General features: G+C 38.8%; 1 protein-coding gene across 1 annotated transcript; it reads left to right on the top strand.

Annotated features, from left to right (window-relative positions):
- The first annotated feature begins 881 nt into the window (after positions 1–881).
- On the top strand, positions 882–1,706 carry LOC139889372 (uncharacterized). The gene is made up of 2 exons (XM_071872331.1): positions 882–1,182; positions 1,276–1,706. The coding sequence occupies exons 1-2, from the start codon at positions 882–884 to the stop codon at positions 1,704–1,706; spliced, it is 732 nt and encodes a 243-aa protein (XP_071728432.1).
- The last annotated feature ends 23,643 nt before the right edge of the window (positions 1,707–25,349 follow it).

The raw sequence follows: 25,349 nt of genomic DNA on the forward strand, positions 1-25,349 counted from the left end.
CCAAATATTTCCCTCCATCCAAACAAATTCAAAACCTTACTGAAAAAAATGCCCGAACCACCAATTGGAGAAGTCAACCCATATCTGCACCGTCTACAATGGTCTTACAGTAAATCATAGGACGACGATCGATGCAGCAGCTCAAGGGATTCTGATGAATCAAACAGCAGACGAAGCATGGGAATTGCTCGAAAATATGACAATGCATCATCATGACTAGAACAGTGGTGAAAGCCTTTCATCATCTGCACCTCTCTCCGCACTTAACAATCAAATAGAGGCCATTAAATCCCTCACGAAAAAGATGCAATCTCTAGTGAAACAACTCAAAGAATTGAAGACGCAACCGCAGCAGGTTAATCAGGGTCAGGCCTGTACAAACTGTACCATCCCGCAACCTATTGAAGATTACCAAGTTGAGTACGATAACCCTAATGGATCAGTCTATTACGTCTAATACCCTGCCCATCCGCAAAACCCTAGATATAACCAAACAAGGAATAACCAGTTTCAAAGGAACAATCAACTGTTCCGACCTCGTTTTCGACAAACACCTTACCCTCAATAGCAATTAACATACGATCAACCATTACCTCTTACTGGACCAGAACCCGAAGAAAACCTTCCTGCTAACCAGATTACAAAAGCAACTAACTTGAGTTCTGAAGATCAGTTAAACAGTTCATTCAAGGACAACACTAGCTGAATCAGAGTACTGCATCTAGACAAGATCAGACGGAGGCACTCATGAAAAATCAATTCGCGCTACTGAAAAGTCTAGATTTGCAGCTCGGACAGTTTTCACAAAAACTAAGACTCGGCCACAAGGAAGATTGCCTAGTAATACCATCCAAAACCCGCACATAGAGGAAGCTAAACAGATGGATTCTATCCTACCAAAGGAAGTACCTGCACCTCGAAGGTGGTCAGCAAAGCTAAAGAATAAGAATGTCAACACTCAGCAGCTGCCCAAGTCGAATCCAGTTCATGTACCATATCCTAGAAGACTAAAGGAGAAGCCTGAAAAGCTCGGCACCTTCAAGCTTGAAGGAAAATTCTTGGACTCTATGTCCATAGTTCCTAACCAGAATAGATACATACGAAGACTTTCCTCTACAAAGGAGCGGATGCCGGATTCCAACAAAATTCCACTGGGTGAAGAATGCACAGCATTACTCAGAGGCTCTTAACCTACGAAAATAGGAGATACGAGGAGATTCACAATCCTGTATTCTATCTACCAATCTGGAACCATTCATGTTTTGGCTGATTTAGGAGCAAACATTAATCTTATGCCTTACTCTCTTTTTAAGAGATTAGAGCTAGGGGACTTGTTATCAACCAAAGTGACAATCCAACTTGCTGATCATACAATTCGTTATCCCAAAGGCATAGTTGAGAACATCTTGGTAAAAGTCGACCGATTCTTGTATCCTACGGATTGCGTAGTGATGGACATCAAGGAAGACCTTGATATCCCTATCATCTTAGGAAGACCGTTCATGAATATGGCTAGGACAGTCATCGACGTTTACAATCAAACCTTGGTCTTACGATCACATAGGGAGTGCGTTACATTTAAAATTGACAGACCTACCAATTTATTTGTACAGGAAGAGATGTTTACTATTTCCAGCAGCCGGATCACTTCCGATGATGAATCTCCACCATCATCCGCCGACACAGAGATGAGCTACACCACCTGAGCCACATTTTGATGAAGATCCCGATAAGGAAGAAGAGGTTCATGAAGAAGAAATAGAGGAATAGGAATAATCCGAGGAGGAAATGGAAGTAGAAGAAATTAAGGAGGAGATGGAAGAAACGGAGAAAGAGACTGATATAGCCCCGCTCAGCAGCTATTCGAGAGCACCATGAAGAGATTTGCAGCTTGAGACGGAATGGCACCTTTCTTCAAATTATTTAAGCTTTCGGAGCCTTTCTTGTTCTTTTTATTTGAAAAGTTCGAATGGCTCGAACCTTCAAACTTTCTCTTTGAAAAAGTGAAATCACTCTTCCTCGGAACCTGCGGTTCAAAACCCCGAGCCAACTCGAATAGCTCTTCAAAAGTCTTAGACATTCCCCAACTAATCTTACCCTTTAACTCATCGTTCAAGGTACGGTAGAAATCTTTCATTAGCTTGTGATCGTCACCAACATATTCCGGGCAAAAACGAGTCTTTGCCAAAAAGGTAGACTTGAGAGTAACCAAGTCCATTGAACCTTGTTGCAAATGATGCAACTCGTCCCGGATTCTATCAAGGTCGGAAGAAGTTTGGTATTCTTGAAAAAATTCCTTCTTAAACTCCTCCCATGTCAAGCTCATACATTGCTCTTCACCATACAAATTGATTTTATCGTCCCACCACAACTTGTCTTCTTCACGTAACATGCTAGACCCATACCTCGTCTTCTTCTCGGGAGGACATTCCGTGGTACGGAAAGCTCCCTCGATATCGGAAATCCAACAAGTGATTTTCAATGGATCCCTCACCCCATTAAACATCAGAGGTTGAGTATCCTTGAAATTTTTGTAGTGGAAGTCCCGCCTTCCACCCCCACCATTACCTTCACCCCCTTCGCCTCGAGGATAAATGTTTCTAGCCTCTAAAGCCTCCTCTATTGCGGCTTTCATTCGATCGTTGATCATTTCGGTCACTTGTCCATCGACCGACTCTTGGAAGACCTTTCGGACATCGTCAAGAAAATCCTTCTTTAACTTTTTAAAGATGGCCTCAACCTAGGTCGTGAGTTCAACATCCTCACTCGTACCACCGTTATCATTATCGTGTCCGTTTCTCGTCTTCATTCTATAAAACGGAAAAGATTAAACAAAGAACGAAAAGACATAACATGTAAGTATATACATGTACACCACACTACTCCATCTTGCTCGACAATCGTCGTACATTACTTGTTTGACACGATTTGCACCCGTAACAACGGTAGCTAATCATTGTTACGCGAGCACGTCGCATTAACTTGCTAGTACAATGTCCATCTCGCTCGATGCTTGCTAAACACAACACAAATCAATTAGCACAAGGTTAGTTCACATAAACCAAAGCACTAACAATTCCCGATTAGACCCAAAGTCCTACAAGTCCCGCATAAAGCGCTCACACAATAAAGCCCAAGTCTAGGCACCTATCTCAAGTCGCCTAAATCCCTTAGACCATGCTCTGATACCACTTGAAATAACCCAACCCGTATTCCATACGATAATTTTTTTTTTATATACAATACACATTTACGCGCCAATTAAATATGTAAGCCATTCCACAAGTTCCATTTAAATGTACAACAGTTTAAATGTTTACCGAAGGCACAAAGGCCATTAATTAAGTTTAATACAAGTTTGACCTACTACAATGATAGTTTATAATCCAAACGCCATTCGAGCATGGTTTGGGGCTAAACTACCCAAAACGTTAGGCCACTTCAAAAGCTATCCAAAAAGCACCCCCTGTTAACACAAACGGGAGACAACTAATCCAACCGTATGCCCTTACCCTTGTCCAAGCCAGAACCTATAAAAATGGTAAACAACGAGAGGGTAAGCAATGCTTAGTGAATGCAATAGTTATACATACATATATATAACCCATCTATTTGCAGTCACAAATACCAAATACCTCACACGAACATGTAACTCACATAGCAAGTCAATCATACCCGAAATACCAACAAGTCGTACATTGACACCAATTCTCATTAGCATATACTCAACACCATATATATATATATATATATATATATATATATATATATATATATATATATATATATATATATATATATATATATATATATATATATATATATATATATATATATATATATATATAAATATATAATGCTAAACGATAACAACACAATATGGTTAACCATAACGCTATGGTGCTACCGGCACGTGGTTCACACCATACGCATTTGAGTCTCACTCTTTTATAGTGCTACCGGCACATGGTTCACACTTTGACGCTATCGGCACGTGGTTCACGCCTCATTTTATAGTGCTACCGGCACGTGGTTCACACTCGATGCTACCGGCACGTGGTTCACATCCTATATCCGTCACATACATGTTATGGCACTACCGGCACATGGTTCATACCATAACATTCACAAATAAACACGCCATATACATGAACGTATAATTATTCCACTCACCTTGTCACAAGGATGATGATTTAGCACTTCCAAGCTTTAACGCAATGTACCTAAATCATTAAGTGCACATTCAATTTCACAACTAGTGGGATTAACCACAATACTCCCACTTGAGCATTTAATGTCCCAATTTGCATTAAATGACTCAACTACTCACAACCGCCCATAAATGGCCAAGACTCGACTTTAATCACTAAGACTAGTGAATTAAAGTCTATTAACTTCAATTAACACAAAACTTAGGGTAATCTATACCCATTTCATCTAATTAGGTCAACTAGTACATTTTTGACCCATTTTATAATACTTAGACTCACAATCAAGTCAAACTTACTCATTAACACTTCTTTCATAAATCTTAAAGTGCATTAGTGACTAACAACATCAATTGACACTTACAACCTCAAATCACAAGGCCAAAACCCTAGATTGTGGCTATTAGGGTTTCATTACAACAACATAACCCAAACTCACCCATTTTACCACCAATTGGGTCTTACAAATCTCTAGTAACCAAAACCCTAGCCATTAACCAATTAAAACTCAAAAACTTAGAGTTAGAACTTACCGAGACTATCAACGCGTAGCTAGAGACACAAGGAACAACTTTAATCCTTGCTCCTAGATTTGATTCACAAATCTTCACCTTCAAATCTCAAGATTAAACTAAGTGGGTTTTGTGTTTTGGGAGAGAAAATGGGAAGAAAAGAGAAAAGGAAAATGAATTAAATGGATATGTGGTGGAGAGTTAATGCCCCCATCATATCCATATGTCAATTTACCATTTTGCCCCTTAAAATCCCTTAAAATGAGCTAAGTCCGACACCAGTTCAGCAGAACTGTCGTGGCGCGGCCTTAATCATTGCGGCGCGACACATAAAGGGAAAATAGGCCCTTCTTAACCCAATCCCTGATCCAGGTTTGCTTTGTTTGTCGCAGCGCGGTCCCGCCCGTCGCGGCGTGGCGTTTGCCTGAGCCTGGTCACTTCGACCATTTCACACAAAATAATGGTTCAAACAACTAGCACACCTCATTCACTCTTCCTATGCACGCCTAAGCTTCAACCTTAAGTCCCGCACGACTCAACTCCATTGCAACACGTGCATATACACGTTCACACATGTATTCTCAAATATATATATATATATATATATACATATATATATACACTCACATACATGCACCAACTCATAAACTAACACTATGGCTCATTTAATCACATAAACGAACAAGATATAATCGTGCTAATAATTAAGTTTGTACCTTTAAATATGTACGGGAAAAAAAGGGATGTTACAACTCTCCCCCACTTGAATCGGAGCGCGTCCTCGCAATCCAATCCGCATGACAAGAAGGAAGATAAACCAACACAAACTCTTCGGGCTCCCAAGTGAACTCGGAACCCTTACTACGACGCCATTGAACTTTAAAAGTCCTTACCTCTTTATGTCTCAATCTTTTGACCTTCTCATCAAGTATGACAATCGGTTCCTCGATATACTCTAACTTATTATTTAGCTCAATCTCGTCTAATGGCACCCAAGATGAATCATCCGCAAGACACTTATGGAGATGAGAAACATGAAATGTATTTTGGATCCCCGCAAGCTCTTCAGGTAATTCCCAATGATACGCGACTTCACCAACACGAGCTAAAACCTTAAACGGTTCAATAAACCGAGGAGCTAACTTTCCTCATTACCGGAATTGAATAATACCTTTCCATGGCGAAACCTTAAGCATCACCATGTCACCTTCTTGAAATTCGATCGTTCGTCTACGTTTGTCGGCATACGACTTTTGCCTATCTTGAGCCTTTTTCAAATGCTCTCGAATCACATCAATGTTGCTATTCGTCTCTAAAACCAAATCGGTACTCCCGATTTCCTTTTGTCCCACTTCACCCCAACAAATCGGGGCTCGACACCTACGCCCATAAAGCATCTCATAAGGTGGCATCCCAATACTAGTATGATAACTATTATTGTACAAGAATTCCACCAAAGGTAAGTGCTCGTCCCAACTACCACCAAAATCGATAATGCACGCACGTAACATATCTTCCAAAGTTTGATTCGTACGTTTGGTTTGACCGTCCATTTGAGGATGATATGCCGTGCTCAATTTCAATTGTGTACCCATATCCTCATGAAACTTTTCCCAAAATCGAGATGTAAAACGAGTATCTCGATCCGAAACAATCGATATAGGAACGCCGTGTTGAGAGATGACTTCCTTGATAAACAACTTAGCCAAGGTCTCCGACGATATCGCTTCCTTAATGGAAAGAAACAAAGCACTTTTCTTCAATCGATCTACTATAACCCAAATCGAATCAAATTGGGTTCTCGCCGTTTTAGGTAACTTTGTGATGAAATCCATGGTAATGTGCTCCCATTTCCATTTCGGGATTTCTAACGGTTGTAACTTACCATACGGCTTTTGGTGCTCAGCTTTAACTTGCAAACACGTGACGCATTGCTCAACATACTTCACAACATCACGTTTCATGCCCGTCCACCAATAATCTTTCCTTAAATCAATATACATTTTCGTCGCGCACGGATGAATGGAATACTTTGACTTATGTGCTTCATCGAGTATCACTTGTCGGTAATCACCCATCTTAGGCACCCACACTCTTCCTTGAAAAGACAACAAACCACACGAGCCCATAGTAATGAACTTCGATTGTCCCACAATTCGCTCTGCATGCTTGTTGTGAACGTAAGCCTCTATTTGAATCACACCGAGTTTTTCAAGAAAATGATTAGTAATAATCATACGTAACAATCCCAATCGTAACGTCGGGTGATGACTCTTTCGACTTAACGCATCCGCGACCACATTCGCCTTGCCCGGATGATAAAGTATTTCACAATCATAATCTTTCACCACATCCATCCACCTGACGATAATTCAAATCTCGTTGATTAAAGAGTTGTTTCAAACTCTTATGATCCGAATAAATCGTACACTTTACACCATACAAGTAATGGCACCAAATTTTCAACGCATGCACAACCGCCGCCAACTCAAGATCATGAGTCAGATATCTCGTCTCGTGTTCCTTTAATTGTCGAGAGGCATAAGTGATGACTTTACCTCTTTGCATTAGGACACACCCGAGTCCATTTAACGAAGCATCACAATAAACCGTCATGTCTTCCACTCCTTCTGGCAACACTAACACCGGAGCTTGACACAACTTCTCCTTTAACAATTGAAAGGCAACTTCTTGCTCGTTCTCCCAAACAAACCTCGCGTTCTTCCTCGTCAGTTTCGTCAATGAAGAAGCGATCTTAGAAAAGTCTTGGATAAACTGACGATAATAACCGGCCAATCTGAGAAAACTTCGGACCTCCGTAGGCGTAGTCGGTTGTCTCCAACTCTTCATCGTCTCTATCTTCCCCGGATCTACTTGAATGCCATCTTTGTTCACAATGTGGCCAAGGAATTGAACTTCCCTTAGCCAAAATTCACATTTGGAGAACTTAGCATACAACTTCTCCCTTCGTAATGTCTTCAAAACCTCACGCAAATGGCGTTCATGTTCGTTCAAACTTTTCGAGTAGACTAGTATGTCGTCAATGAACACAATCACCGAATTGTCCAACATAGGTTGGCACACTCGGTTCATAAGATTCATGAATGCTGCCGGTGCATTCGTAAGACCAAAAGGCATAACTACAAACTCAAAATGCCCATAACGTGTTTAAAAAGCCGTTTTCTCAATATCTTCCTCACGGACCCGCATTTGGTGATAGCCGGACCGTAGGTCGATCTTAGAGAAATACGTCGCACCTTGGAGTTGATCAAATAAATCGTCGATCCTAGGCAGTGGATAACGATTCTTGATTGTCACTTTATTCAACTCCCTGTAGTCGATGCACATCCGCATACTACCATCCTTCTTTTTCACGAATAAAACCGGAGCGCCCCACGGCGAAGCACTCGGTCGAATAAAACCCTTCTCAAGCAACTCTTGGGTTTGATTTAACAACTCTTGCATTTCTGTTGGTGCTAAACGATAAGGAGTTTTAGCAATGGGAGTAGCTCCCGGAACTAACTCAATACGAAATTCAACTTGTCTTTCCGCCAGAACACCCGGTAACTCGTCCGGAAAAACGTCTTCGAATTCACTAACCACCGGAATTTCACGAATAGGTGGCGGCTCATCACGAGTATCAACAACATGGGCAAGAAAAGCCAAGCCACCACTAACAAGAAAACGACGTGCCCGTGCAAAAGAACATATCGGCACAAGTCTACTTCGTCTATCGCCATGAATAATCAACTCTCCCCCACTTGGGGTCTTCACACGTATAAACTTTTCATGGCATGCAATATCAGCTCTATTTCGATCGAGCCAATCCATACCAACAATGATATCAAAATCGCCCAAAGTCATAGGGATGAGATCAATTTTAAAGTTTTCGGCACCAAAAACGACATCACAATTCTTACACACATCAACCACTAGCACCGTCTTGCCGTCCGCTATTTCAACTTCTACCGAACGACTTAACTTAACTAATGGTCTATCAAGTTTAGGAACAAATTTTGGAGACACAAACGACAAATTTGCACCGCTATCAAATAAAATCCTTGCCGGATTAGAGTTAACCATAAAAGTACCTGAGACAACTTCGTTGGATTGCTTAGCTTCATCATTCATCATCAAATAGTTGCGACCCCTAGCCGTGCCCACCGTTCTCTCCAATTTCTTAACATGATCATTACTCAACTCGGGACATTCCGGCTTCTTGTGCCCTTCCTTACCATAATTATAGCAAGTAAATTTGTTCGGGCCATTGGTACAATCACGGGCCATGTGTCCCCTTTGTTTACAATTAAAACACGTGGGCCCTAAACCCTCGGAAGCACCCTTCTTCACATTATTTAAGCCTTAGGAGCCTTTCTTGTTCTTTTTATTTGAAAAGTTCGAATGGCTCGAACCTTCAAACTTTCTCTTTGAAAAAGTGAAATCACTCTTCCTCGGAACCCCCGGTTCAAAACCCCGAGCCAACTCGAATAGCTCTTCAAAAGTCTTAGACATTCCCCGACTAATCTTACCCTTTAACTCATCATTCAAGGTACGGTAGAAATCTTTCATTAGCTTGTGATCGTCACCAACATATTCCGGGCAAAAACGAGTCTTTGCCAAAAAGGTAGATTTGAGAGTAACCAAGTCCATTGAACCTTGTTGCAAATGATGCAACTCGTCCCGGATTCTATCAAGGTCGAAAGAAGTTCGGTATTCTTGAAAAAATTCCTTCTTAAACTCCTCCCATGTCAAGCTCATACATTGCTCTTCACCATACAAATTGATTTTATCGTCCCACCACAACTTGCCTTCTTCACGTAACATGCTAGACCCATACCTCGTCTTCTTCTCGGGAGGACATTCCGCGGTATGGAAAGCTCCCTCGATATCGGAAATCCAACAAGTGCTTTTCAATGGATCCCTCACCCCATTAAACATCGGAGGTTGAGTATCCTTGAAATTTTTGTAGTGGAAGTCCCGCCTTCCACCCCCACCATTACCTTCACCCCCTTCGCCTCGAGGATAAATGTTTCTAGCCTCTAAAGCCTCCTCTATTGCGGCTTTCATTCGATCGTTGATCATTTCGGTCACTTGTCCATCGACCGACTCTTGGAAGACCTTTCGGACATCGTTAAGAAAATCCTTCTTTAACTTTTTAAAGATGGCCTCAACCTTGGCCGTGAGTTCAACATCCTCACTCGTACCACAGTTATCATTATCGTGTCCGTTTCTCGTCTTCATTCTATAAAACGGAAAAGATTAAACAAAGAACGAAAAGACATAACATGTAAGTATATACATGTACACCACACTACTCCATCTTGCTCGACAATCGTCGTACATTACTTGTTTGACACGATTTGCACCCGTAACAATGGTAGCTAATCATTGTTACGCGAGCACGTCGCATTAACTTGCTAGTACAATGTCCATCTCGCTCGATGCTTGCTAAACACAACACAAATCAATTAGCACAAGGTTAGTTCACATAAACCAAAGCACTAACAATTCCCGATTAGACCCAAAGTCCTACAAGTCCCGCATAAAGCGCTCACACAATAAAGCCCAAGTCTAGGCACCTGTCTCAAGTCACCTAAATCCCTTAAACCATGCTCCGATACCACTTGAAACAACCCAACCCGCATTCCATACGATAAATTTTTTTTTATACAATACACATTTACGCGCCAATTAAATATGTAAGCCATTCCACAAGTTCCATTTAAATGTACAACAGTTTAAATGTTTACCAAAGGCACAAAGGCCATTAATTAAGTTTAATACAAGTTTGACCTACTACAATGATAGTTTATAATCCAAACGCCATTCGAGCATGGTTTGGGGCTAAACTACCCAAAACGTTAGGCCACTTCAAAAGCTATCCAAAAAGCACCCCCTGTCAACACAAACGGGAGACAACTAATCCAACCGTATGCCCTTACCCTTGTCCAAGCCGGAACCTATAAAAATGGTAAACAACGAGAGGGTAAGCAATGCTTAGTGAATGCAATAGTTATACATACATATATATAACCCATCTATTTGCAGTCACAAATACCAAATACCTCGCACGAACATGTAACTCACATAGCAAGTCAATCATACCCGAAATACCAACAAGTCGTACATTGACACCAAATCTCATTAGCATATACTCAACACCATATATATATATATATATATATATATATATATATATATATATATATATATATATATATATATATAATGCTAAACGATAACAACACAATATGGTTAACCATAACGCTATGGTGCTACCGGCACGTGGTTCACACCATACGCATTTGAGTCTCACTCTTTTATAGTGCTACCGGCACATGGTTCACACTTTGACGCTACCGACACGTGGTTCACGCCTCATTTTATAGTGCTACCGGCACGTGGTTCACACTCGATGCTACCGGCACGTGGTTCACATCCTATATCCGTCACATACATGTTATGGCACTACCGGCACATGGTTCATACCATAACATTCACAAATAAACACGCCATATACATGAACGTATAATTATTCCACTCACCTTGTCACAAGGATGATGATTTAGCACTTCCAAGCTTCAACGCAATGTACCTAATTCATTAAGTACACATTCAATTTCACAACTAGTGGGATTAACCACAATACTCCCACTTGAGCATTTAATGACCCAATTTGCATTAAATGACTCAACTACTCACAACCGCCCATAAATGGCCAAGACTCGACTTTAATCACTAAGACTAGCGAATTAAAGTCTATTAACTTTAATTAACACAAAAATTAGGGTAATCCATACCCATTTCATCTAATTAGGTCAACTAGTACATTTTGACCCATTTTATAATACTTAGACTCACAATCAAGTCAAACTTACTCATTAACACTTCTTTCATAAATCTTAAAGGGCATTAGTGACTAACAACATCAATTGACACTTACAACCTCAAATCACAAGGCCAAAACCCTAGATTGTGGCTATTAGGGTTTCATTACAACAACATAACCCAAACTCACCCATTTTACCACCAATTGGGTCTTACAAATCTCTAGTAACCAAAACCCTAACCATTAACCAATTAAAACTTAAAAACTTAGAGTTAGAACTTACCGAGACTATCAACGCGTAGCTAGAGACACAAGGAACAACTTTAATTCTTGCTCCTAGGTTTGATTCACAAATTTTCACCTTCAAATCTCAAGATTAAACTAAGTGGGTTTTGTGTTTTGGGAGAGAAAATGGGAAGAAAAGAGAAAAGGAAAATGAATTAAATGGATATGTGGTGGAGAGTTAATGCCCCCATCAGATCCATATGTCAATTTACCATTTTGCCCCTTAAAATCCCTTAAAATGAGCTAAGTCCGACACCAGTTCAGCAGAACTGTCGCGGCGTGACCTTAATCATCGTGGCGCGACACATAAAGGGAAAATAGGCCCTTCTTAACCCAATCCCTGATCCAGGTTTGCTTTGTTTGTCGTGGCGCGGTCCCGCCCGTCGCGGCGCGGCGTTTGCCTGAGCCTGGTCACTTCGACCATTTAACACAAAACAATGGTTCAAACAACTAGCACACCTCATTCACTCTTCTTATGCATGCCTAAACTTCAACCTTAAGTCCCGCACGACTCAACTCCATCGCAACACGTACATATACACGTTCACACATGTATTCTCAATATATATATATATATATATATATATATATATATATATATATATATATATATATATATATATATATATATATATATATATATATATATATACACTCACATACATGCACCAACTCATAAACTAACACTATGGCTCATTTAATCACATAAACGAACAAGATATAATCGTGCTAATAATTAAGTTTATACCTTTAAATATGTATGGGAAAAAAAACGGGAAGTTACAGATCACCACGCCGATGTGATTGTCAAAGAGTTAGAAGCCGTAGTTATGGAAGAAGAACATCGCAAAAATACTTTCTCCCATTTGGATCCCGACAGAGTTAACCTTGCCACATTTGTGACATCCAAGCTCAGACGTATCTTCAATGAGTCAATGGATTCGAGCTTCACATTCAAAGCTGGATGTCATGAGATCTACCAGAAAGAAGCCGATTTGCTTCTCGACTCAAGATTGCTATTCACCTCCTTCCAGCTCTGACTGATAACTAATATGTGCCGAACTGCCAACAATTTTTGCGGAGATCCCAGTTCTGAAGATTTTGAGATCATGAAGATACAGTTCCTAGCATTATTTGAGGACCTCAGACATGCGCATCTGAGACGAGAAACTATCACCACCAGTACCGCATCTATGACTGACGTATATGGGACCGTCAGTAGGGCTGTTGTGACGCCTCGTATAAAACCATCGTGTACGATTCGTCAACAACAGGATCTTTACACGGTCAAATAAAATATGCTGTTTAAAAACCAGTTTGCATTCATAAAAAGATAGCGTTTTACAAAAGATAACGTGACACAGAGGTCATTACAAAGCCATTATTCAAATAACATAAGTTGCAAATGCAAAATAAAAGTTTCATGATTGAGATATCTCTAAGTAATGTAGTGGAAATCTAACACAGCAGGTCCTTAACAGTAAGTCTAAATAGCAAGACAGTAATTCTAAACAGCAAGATAGCAAATCTAAACAGCGGAAGCAATAAACCTCTAAGAACCTGAGAAAACATGCTTAAAAACGTCAACAATAATGTTGGTGAGCTATAGTTTGAATTGTAACAGTAATATAAGATTGACCACGAGATTTCAATGTTTCAAAACAGTATGAAAAATATATGTATAACCGTAGGCACATGGTAACTAGACTTAACGTAAATATAAATATCACCCCCTAAAAGTACACCTGGCGAGTGTGTATGTCCTCGATGTATTAAACACTCGTTAAATACTAGAGCGACTAGCCCGAGTGGGGATGTCAAACCCTATGGATCCATATCTAAGATTCGCGTCTACCGGTTCAAAAACCAAGAGTTAAACATTACCGTGCTAAGGGGAAAGTTTATGCCGTTATATAACCCACACATATGTAAAGTTTAAGTACTCATGTCAAATAAGTAAAACATAAAAAGCGCATGTATTCTCAGTCCCAAAAATAGTAAAGTAAAAAAGGAAGCTATAACTCACAGTGAAAAAGCAATACAAGTCAATACGAAAGTGTGCAAGTAGTAAGTCGGTCCGAAAGGTCGTCAACCTAAATCAAAGGTTACTAGGTTAGTAGATTGTCTTTATAAGTTCTATTAGTGCATAAAATAAGTTTAAGTGTCATCATCGTCATCATTCATCATTGTAGAAGCTAAGTAAGTTTAACAAGTATAGAGGTCAAAACAATAGGCTGACTTGGATCAACTACTACGACCTCTACGTAAATCGAAAAGATGCGTAGTCAGTGGCTATGGCTCCGTATGTGAGTCCACTAACGGCTGACCAATTTTCAGAACCTAACTCGTCTTCGTTTGACCGTGGCGACAGTTTAAGTGCGAGTAGGTCAGAAATTTCAGCACAACGTTACAAGGGCGTAGTGACTTTCGGAGGGCCATAAATCCTAAACCATAACTCGAATTAAGACGAGGCTTAAACGGAAAATCATCTACTCGAACCGAACAAACTGAAAATCATCTTTACAGTAGCCCAGGTTACTGATAAGATCCCCAAAAACAGTAAACAAGTGCTCCGGTGGGGTTCTTGGTGCTTGATGCTCATCACGGTTCTCATCCTTGATGCTTGTAGCTTCAAGTGCACAACTCGTTGATGGGTTAGCATCACCTTGACCAAGATTCCACCATCAACACACAATAATTCAAGACCAAGTAAGAACACAACTCAATTAAGAGTCTTAGATGGATGATGAACCAAAGTTACATCATATCCTTAGTCTTAACACAATTACAAGTTCCATTTATAACTAAAGCTACAAACTTTACATCAATCAAACAAGTATGAACATAATCTAAGTCAAATGTGGTGATGGAACCCTAAGCTAGAGAGCTTGGATCCTTTTCACACAAGTTGCAAGGTTACAAAGCTAGAAAGCTTGAACCTTTGGTGTTCTTGAAGATCTTGAAGCATAAAGCTTGGATCTTTAAGTTACATTAAGACCATAAACACAAGTTTTGATCTTTATAACAAAATAATGAGATTATAAGTTTGAAAACTTAGATCCATCAAAAGATATGAAGATTCAAGCTAGAAAGCTTGTATCTTGGTTGTTCTTGAAGATCTTGAAGCATAAAGCTTGGATCTTTAAGTTACATGAAGATTACAAACAAAAGTTTGAATATTTACAACAAAATAACAAGATTAAAGCTAAAAGATGTAGATCTATAAAGTAGGTGAAGATTCAAAGCTAGAAAGCTTGAATCTTCCATGTTCTTGAAGGATTCATGCTTGAATCTACAAGATGTAATCAAGATCAAAGCAAAAAAGCTTGATCTTTTAAAGAATGATGATGATCACGAAAAGGAAAGGAGAAGAAGAAGAAGAAGAAAAATCAAAAACTTACAAGTTTTAGAGTGAGAAAGATTAGAAAGGAAATAAGAGAGTAAGTGTGTGTGAAATACAAATGAGAGCAAGTGTTAAATGGATGGAATAAGGGTGTTATTTATAGGAAATGAGGGTGAGGGTGGGGTGAGTTGGCCGAAATTTGGAGGGGGGACAAGGGGGACAAAAGTTTGCTTTTTGGTTAATGGTTGTCTAAAGTTGGTGCTTATGTTAGGATCCCATGCAACATTAAGCATAATACTTGACATAAATGCTAGCATGTTCCCTCTAATAAATGGGCATTTGTCTTACATATTATTGGGTCACTAATAATTAATAAGTGGGCTAAATAAATGGGCTACTAGCTAGAGTAGGGTGAGCTTAAGTCCAACAAGGTAGAAAGTCCAACAAGACTAACTAGTAAGCATAATTAAATTACTACGCTTAATTAAGCATCCAAAAACCCAAGTAATTATTATTATAAAATAATAATTAATATTTCGTAGTCATAATATTCCGATTACGAAAAAAGTTAAACGTGTGCGCGGTTCGCAGTTTGTTCATAACGTCAAGTGACACTAACGGGCAATAAGGCTTCCGGTGATCAAGTTAAGTATCCTACGTACTCTAAGGCATGTTTTAAAATATAAATGAAAGTAAACCATGTATATAAAGGTTCCAGAGTATAAGGTAGCATAGTACGCACAAATACGCAGTTTCGTGAAAACACAAAGCACAAAAGCAAGTCGAAAAAGTCGGGTCGTTACATTACCCACCTGTTAATGGAAATTTCGTCCCGAAATTTAAGCTGAGGCAGGTGTTTGAGTCGGGAAAAGGTGAGGATATTTCTGCATCATTTGATCCTCTCGTTCCCAAGTAAACTCAGGTCCTCGTTCGGCATTCCATCGAACTCGGACGATCGGAATCTTGTTGCGTTTCAAAGTTTTGACCTCACGGTCCATAATTTCAACAGGTTCTTCCACGAAGTAGAGTTTGTCATCAATTGTGAGTTCTTCCAGTGGTATGACAAGTTCTGGTGCAGCAAGATATTTCTTCAAATTCGACACGTGAAAGGTAGGATGAACAGCACTCAGCTGAGTCGGAAGATCCAAAAGGTAAGCAACACGATCCAAGATTTCAAAAGGATCAATATATCGCGGGTTTAACTTTCCGCGCTTTCCAAAACAGATCACAACTTTCCAAGGTGCGACTTTCAACATCACACGGTCACCCACATTGAATTCGAAGTCTTTACGTTTAAGATCAGCATAACTCTTTTGGCTATCACGGGCCGTCTTAAGTCTCGCTTGAATCTGGGCAATCTTCTCTGTCGTTTCATGGACTATCTCGGGTCCGGTGATTTGAACTTCTCCTAACTCGGCCCAACAAATAGGAGAACAGCACTTGCCATACAACACTTCAAAAGGTGCGGCATTAATACTCAAGTGATAACTGTTGTTGTAAGAGAATTCGGCTAATGGAAAATGCCTTTCCCAATACTTTCCGAAGTCAATAACACAGGCACGCAACATGTCCTCTAAAGTCTGAATCGTTCGTTCGCTCTGACCGTCAGTCTGCGAGTGATATGCAGTGCTCATGTTGAGACGAGTTCCCAAGGCTTCTTGCAAAGAACGCCAGAATCTGAAAGCAAAACGGGGTTCGCGATCTGATATAATCGATAGGGGTACACCATGACGAGACACAACTTCTTTGATGTACAGTTGAGCAAGTCTCTCCATTGTATCTGTTTCCTTCATGGCTAAGAAGTGTGCAGATTTAGTAAGTCGGTCAACGATAACCCAGATGGTATCATAAATGCCTACCGTCTTAGGTAGCTTTATGATGAAGTCCATCGTAATTGCTTTCCATTTCCATTGTGGGATTTCCGGTTGTTGAAGTAATCCAGATGGCCTCTGATATTCAGCCTTAACCTTCGAACAAGTCAAACACCTCCCAACATAAGTTGCAACATCCTTATTAAGATTAGGCCACCAATACTGTTCCTTGAGATCGTGGTACATTTTACCGGCTCCTGGATGAATCGAATACCTAAACTTGTGGGCTTCATCTAGTATAAGGCTCCGTACATCTCCATAACTAGGTACCCAAATCCTTTCGGCAAAGCATCGGAGTCCAGTCTCCTTAACCTCGAATCGTGAAACGAGAATGTTCAAGTGTTCTTGAGAAATATTCTCCTCTTTGAGAGCCTCATCATGGGCTACTCGGATCTGGCTATTGAGATTTGAATGAATGATGATGTTCAGAGCCCGAACACGAAGAGGTACCGTTCTCTCCTTTCGACTCAGAGCGTCGGCTACAACATTGGCTTTGCCAGGATGGTAACGGAGTTCACAATCATAGTCGTTCAGCATCTCGATCCATCGACGTTGTCTCATATTCAGCTGCTTCTGATCAAAGATGTGCTGGAGGCTTTTATGATCGGTGAATATGGTACTCTTTGTCCCATAAAGATAGTGTCTCCACAACTTCAAAGCGAAGACAACGGCTCCAAGTTTGAGATCATGGGTAGTGTAGTTTTGCTCGTGTATCTTTAGTTGACGAGAAGCATAAGAAATGACCTTCGTTATTTGCATCAATACGCAACCAAAACCATTTTTCGAAGCATCGCAGTACACAATGAAGTCGTCACTACCTTCAGGAAGCAATAAGATAGGTGCGGTGGTTAACTTTTTCTTTAGGGTTTGAAATGCTAATTCTTGTTCGTTCTCCCAAACGAACTTCTTCCCTTTGTGAGTCAGTGCGGTCAAAGGGCGCGCAATCAATGAAAAACCTTCAATAAATCTTCGATAATAACCGGAAAGGCCTAGAAATTAGCGGATGTGAGTTGGAGTAGTGGGTGTCTCCCACTTGCTGATAGCCTCGATCTTTGCGGGATCAACTTTGATACCTTGATCACTTTCAATATGACCCAGAAATTGGACTTCCTTCAACCAAAATTCACACTTGGAGAATTTGGCATAAAGTTTCTCTTGTCTCAAGAGTTCAAGCACTAGTTGGAGATGTTGCTCATGTTCTTCTTCGCTCTTAGAGTAGATGAGGATATCATCTATGAAGACGATAACGAACTTATCCAGGTATGGCTTGCATACACGATTCATGAGGTCCATGAATACAGCGGGTGCGTTGGTTAAACCGAACGGCATCACGAGAAACTTATAATGACCATAGCGAGTTCTGAATGCAGTCTTCATCACATCACTCACCTTCACCCTCAACTGGTGATAACCGGATCGTAAATCAATCTTAGAGTAAACGCTTGATCCTTGTAGCTGATCAAAAAGATTGTCAATTCGGGGAAGAGGATATCGATTCTTGATCGTCAATTTGTTGAGTTCGCGGTAGTCGATACACATGCGGAAGGATCCGTCCTTCTTCTTCATGAATAAAACAGGTGCGCCCCAAGGCGACGAGCTCGGTTGGATAAACCCTCGGTCGATCAACTCCTGTAGTTGACTCTGTAACACTTGCAGTTCGGAAGGTGCTAGTTGATAAGGTGCGAGAGCTACGGGTGCAGCTCCCGGCACTAGAACGATCTGGAACTCCACAGCTCTCAGTGGCGGTAATCCAGGCAGTTCTTCTGGAAAGACGTCGGGGAATTCATTCACGATTCGCACATCATTCACGCTCTTCTCTTCTGTTTCTAAAGCCTTCACGTGTGCTAAAACAGCAAGACGTCCTTTCTTCATGATCTTCTACGCTTTCATACAACTAATGAGGTTCAGCTCTGAGTTACATCCCTCTCCGTATATAACCAGTGGCTCACCATACCCTTGTGGTATACGAAGAGCTTTATCTCCACAGATAATGTCGGCCCTCACTTTTGAAATGTCCCATTCACATTGATTATAAACGTTCCATATTAATTGATTTCGTTGCGAGGTTTTGACCTCTATATGAGACGTTTTTCAAAGACTGCATTCATTTTTAAAACAACCATAACCTTTATTTTATCAATAAAGGTTTTAAAAACATTACGTAGATTATCAAATAATGATAATCTAAAATATACTGTTTACACATGACCATTACATAATGGTTTACAATAGAAATATATTACATCGACATATGTTTCTTGAATGCAGTTTTACGCAATATAATACAAAGATGGACTCCAAATCTTGTCCTTATTTAGTATGCAACAGCGGAAGCTCTTAGTATTCATTTGAGAATAAACATGCTTTAAACGTCACCAAAAATGTTGGTGAGTTATAGGTTTAACCTATATATATCAAATCGTAACAATAGACCACAAGATTTCATATTTCAATACACATCCCATACATAGAGATAAAAATCATTCATATGGTGAACACCTGGTAACCGACATTAACAAGATGCATATATAAGAATATCCCCATCATTCCGGGACACCCTTCAGATATGATATAAATTTCGAAGTACTAAAGGATCCGGTACTTTGGATGGGGTTTGTTAGGCACAATAGATCTATCTTTAGGATTCGCGTCAATTAGGGTGTCTGTTCCCTAATTCTTAGATTACTAGACTTAATAAAAAGGGGCATATTCGATTTTGATAATTTACCCATAGAATGTAGTTTCACGTACTTGTGTCTATTTTGTAAATTATTTATAAAACCTGCATGTATTCACATCCCAAAAATATTAGATTTTTAAAAGTTGGACTATAACTCACTTTCACAGATATTTCCTTCCTCGAAAATAAGACTTTGCCACGGATCGATTCATGAATCTATACAAATATGTACATATATATCAAAGTATGATCAAAATATAATTACAACCATTTTTATTATGTTTTAAAGATTTGAGTGTATTAAGTCAGCTGTCCTCGTTAGTAACCTACAACTAGTTGTCCACAGTTAGATGTACAGAAATAAATCTATATATATTATCTTGAATCAATCCACGACCCAGTGTATACACATCTCAGGCTAGATCACAACTCAAAGTATATATATTTTTGGAATCAACCTCAACCCTGTATAGCTAACTCCAACATTACTGCATATAGAGTGTCTATGGTTGTTCCAAATAATATATATACATGGGTCGATGTGATATGTCAAAACATTTTCATACATGTCTATGGTATCCCAAGATTACATAATATATTAGAATACATGTATAATACAATATAAGTTAGCTAGGATATGATTTGTATAGATTTGTTGAACATTTCCCGTAGCTAAAAAGATCAAAAATATCCAATCTTGTTTTACCCATAACTTCTTCATTTTAAATCCGTTTTGAGTTAATCAAATTGCTATGGTTTCATATTGAACTCTATTTTTTGAATTTAAACAGAAATAGTATACGTTTATTCAGAAATATAAGTTACAAGTCATTTTTGTAAAGGTAGTCATTTCAGTCGAAAGAACGACGTCTAGATGACCATTTTATAAAACATACTTCCACTTTGAGTTTAACCTTGATTTTTGGATATAGTTTCATGTTCATATGAAAAACATTTTCCCAGAAGAAAAACTTTTAAATCAAAGTTTATCATAGTTTTTGATTATCCAAACCAAAACAGCCCCCGGTTTCACTACGACGGCGTATATCCGATTTTATGGTGTTCATCGTGTTTCCAGGTTTTAAATCATTAAGTTAGCATATCATAAAGATATAGAACATGTGTTTAGTTGATTTTAAAAGTCAAGTTAGAATGATTAACTTTTGTTTGCGAACAAGTTTAGAATTAACTAAACTATGTTCTAGTGATTACAAGTTTAAACCTTCGAATAAGATAGCTTTATATGTATGAATCGAATGATGTTATGAACATCATTACTACCTCAAGTTTTCTGGATAAAACTACTGGAAATGAGAAAAATGGATCTAGCTTCAAAGGAACCTTGGATGGCTTGAAAGTTCTTGAAACAGAATCATGACACGAAAACAGTTCAAGTAAGATTTTCACTCGAAATAAGATTGTTATAGTTGTAGAAATTGATTCAAAGTTTGAATATAAATATTACCTTGAATTAGAAAGATAACCTACTGTAAATAACAAAGGTTCCTTGATCTTAGATGATTACTTGGAATGGATTAGAAAGCTTGGAAGTTGACTTGCAAACTTGGAAGTATTCTTGATTTTTATGAAACTATACTTATGGAATTTATGAAGAACACTTAGAACTTGAAGATGGAACATGAGAGAGATCAATTATATGAATAAAATTGAAGAATGAAAGTGTTTGTAGGTGTTTTTGGTCGTTGGTATATGGATTAGATATAAAGGATATGTAATTTTGTTTTCATGTAAATAAGTCATGAATGATTACTCATATTTTTGTAATTTTATGAGATATTTCATGCTAGTTGCCAAATGATGGTTCCCATATGTGTTAGGTGACTCACATGGGCTGTTAAGAGCTGATCATTGGAGTGTATATACCAATAGTACATACATCTAAAAGCTGTGTATTGTACGAGTACGAATACGGGTGCATACGAGTAGAATTGTTGATGAAACTGAACGAGGATGTAATTGTAAGCATTTTTTTTAAGTAGAAGTACTTTGATATGTGTCTTGAAGTCTTTCAAAAGTATAATAATACATATCAAAACACAACATGTATATACATTCTAATGGAGTCGTTAAGTCTTCGTTAGTCGTTACATGTAAGTGTTGTTTTGAAACCTTTAAGTTAACGATCTCAATTAATGTTGTTAACCCAATGTTTATTATATCAAATGAGATGTTAAATTATTATATTATCATGATATTATGATGTATGAATATCTTTTGATATGATATATACATTAAAATATCGTTACAACGATAATCGTTACATATAAGTCTCGTTTCGTAATTCTTGAGTTAGTAGTCTTGTTTTTACATATGTAGTTCATTGTTAACATACTTAATGATATATTTAAATATCATTTTATCATGTTAAATATAGTGTATCAATATCTTAATATGATACATATATATTTAGTAGACGTTATCATAACGATAATCGTTATATATATCATTTCAAGTTTCTTAACTTAGTAATCTCATTTCATATGTATATCACACATTGTTAATATACTTAGTGAGATACTTACTCATAATAATCTCATGTCAACCATATATATATGTCTATATATACCACAACACATAGTTTTTACAATTTTGTAACGTTCGTGAATCGCCGGTCAACTTGGGTGATCAATTGTCTATATGAAACTTATTTCATTTAATCAAGTCTTAACAAGTTTGATTGCTTAACACGTTGGAAACATTTAGTCATGTAAATATCAATCTCAATTAATATATATAAACATGGAAAAGTTCGGGTCACTACAGTACCTACCCATTAAATAAATTTCGTCCCGAAATTTTAAGCTGTTGAAGGTGTTGACGAATCTTCTGGAAATAGATGCGGGTATTTCTTCTTCATTTGATCTTCACGCTCCCAGGTGAACTCGGGTCCTCTACGAGCATTTCATCAAAACTTAACAATCGGTATCTTGTTTTGCTTAAGTCTCTTAACCTCACGATCCATTATTTCGACGGGTTCTTCAATGAATTGAAGTTTTTCATTGATTTGGATTTCGTCCAATGGAATAGTGAGATCTTCTTTATCAAAACATTTCTTCAAATTCGAGACATGGAAAGTGTTATGTACAGCTGCGAGTTGTTGAGGTAGCTCCAGTTGGTAAGCTACTGGTCCGACACGATCTATAATCTTGAATGGTCCAATGTACCTTGGATTTAGTTTCCCCCGTTTACCAAATCGAACAACGCCTTTCCAAGGTGAAACCTTAAGCATGACCATTTCTCCAATTTCAAACTCTATATCTTTTCTTTTACTGTCCGCGTAGCTCTTTTGTCGACTCTGGGCGGTTTTCAATCGTTGTTGAATTTGGATGATTTTCTCGGTAGTTTCTTGTATTATCTCCGGACCCGTAATCTGTCTATCCCCCACTTCATTCCAACAAATCGGAGACCTGCACTTTCTACCATAAAGTGCCTCAAACGGCGCCATCTCAATACTAGAATGATAACTGTTGTTGTAGGAAAATTCTGCTAACGGTAGGTGTCGATCCCAACTATTTCTGAAATCAATAGCATGTCTTCAAGCGTTTGTATCATCCTTTCACTCTTCCCATCAGTTTGTGGATGATAGGCAGTACTCATGTCTAGACGAGTCCCCAATGCTTGTTACAATGTCTGCCAGAACCTTGAAACAAATCTACCATCCCTATCAGAGATAATAGAGACGGGTATTCCATGTCTGGAGACAACCTCCTTCAAATACAATCGTGCCAACTTCTCCATTTTGTCATCTTCTCTCATTGGCAGGAAGTGTGCTGACTTGGTGAGACGATCAACTATTACCCAAATAGTATCATAACCACTTGCAGTCCTTGGCAATTTAGTAATGAAATCCATGGTAATGTTTTCCCATTTCCATTCTGGGATTTCAGGTTGTTGTAGTAGACCTGATGGTTTCTGATGTTCAGCTTTGACCTTAGAACATGTCAAACATTCTCCTACATATTTAGCAATATCGGCTTTCATATCCGGCCACCAAAAGTGTTTCTTGAGATCTTTTTTACATCTTCCCCGCTCCGGGATGTATTGAATATATGGTTTTATGTGCTTCTTTAAGTACTATTTCTCTCACATCTCCAAACCTTGGTACCCAAATTCTATCAGCCCTATATCGGGTTCCGTCTTCTCGAATATTAAGATGTTTCTCTAATCCTTTGGGTATCTCATTCTTCAACTTTCCTTCTTTTACAACCCCCTGTTGCGCCTCCTTTATTTGAGTAGTAAGGTTAGTACGAATAATTATATTCATAGCTTTTACTCGTATAGGTTCTCTGTCCTTTCTACTCAAAGCGTCGGCTACCACATTCGCCTTCCCCGGGTAGTATCGAATCTCAAAATCATAATCATTCAACAGTTCAATCCACCTGCGTTGTCTCATATTCAGTTGTTTCTGATTAAATATATGTTGGAGACTTTTGTGGTCGGTATATATAATACTTTTGACTCCATATAAATAATGCCTCCAAGTCTTTAATGTAAAAACAACAGCACCCAATTCCAAATCGTGAGTTGTATAATTTTGCTCGTTAATCTTAAATTGTCTAGACGCATAAGCAATCACCTTCGTTCGTTGCATTAATACACAACCGAGATCTTGCTTTGATGCGTCACAATAAATCACAAAATCATCATTCCCTTCAGGCAATGACAATATAGGTGCCGTAGTTAGCTTTTTCTTCAATAACTGAAACGCCTTCTCTTGTTCATCATTCCATTCAAATTTCTTCCCTTTATGCGTTAATGCAGTCAAGGGTTTTGCTATTTTGGAGAAATCTTGGATGAATCTTTTGTAGTAACCAGCCAATCCTAAAAATTGACGTATATGCTTCGGAGTTTTTGGGGTTTCCCACTTTTCAACGGTTTCGATCTTTGACGGGTCCACCTGGATACCTTCTTTGTTCACTATGTGACCGAGGAATTGAACTTCTTTCAACCAAAATGCACACTTTGAAAACTTAGCGTACAGTTTTTCTTTCCTCAATACTTCTAGCACTTTTCTCAAATGTTCTTCGTGCTCTTGATCATTCTTTGAGTAAAGAAGTATGTCATCGATGAAAACAATGACACACTTGTCAAGATATGGCCCGCACACTCGGTTTATAAGGTCCATGAACACAGCTGGTGCGTTAGTCAATCCAAACAGCATAACCATAAACTCGTAATGACCATAACGCATCCTAAATGCAGTTTTTGGAATATCATCCTCCTTTACTCGCATTTGATGATATCCAGAATGTAAATCAATTTTCGAATAAACTGACGAGCCTTGTAGTTGATCAAATAAGTCATCAATTCTCGGCAGTGGATAACGGTTTTTGATGGTAAGTTTATTCAACTCTCTGTAGTCAATACACAACCTAAATGTACCATCCTTCTTCTTGACAAACAAAACAGGAGCTCCCCATGGTGATGTGTTTGGTCGAATGAAACCAGGTTCTAATAGTTCTTGCAGTTGGCTTTGCAGTTCTTTCATCTCGCTGGGTGCGAGTCTGTAAGGAGCACAAGCTATTGGTGCAGCTCCTGGTACAAGATCTATTTGAAATTCAACAGATCGATGTGGAGGTAGTCCCGGTAATTCTTTCGGA

This window comes from Rutidosis leptorrhynchoides, chromosome 1 (genome assembly GCF_046630445.1).
Source record: "Rutidosis leptorrhynchoides isolate AG116_Rl617_1_P2 chromosome 1, CSIRO_AGI_Rlap_v1, whole genome shotgun sequence".
NCBI lineage: Eukaryota > Viridiplantae > Streptophyta > Magnoliopsida > Asterales > Asteraceae > Rutidosis > Rutidosis leptorrhynchoides.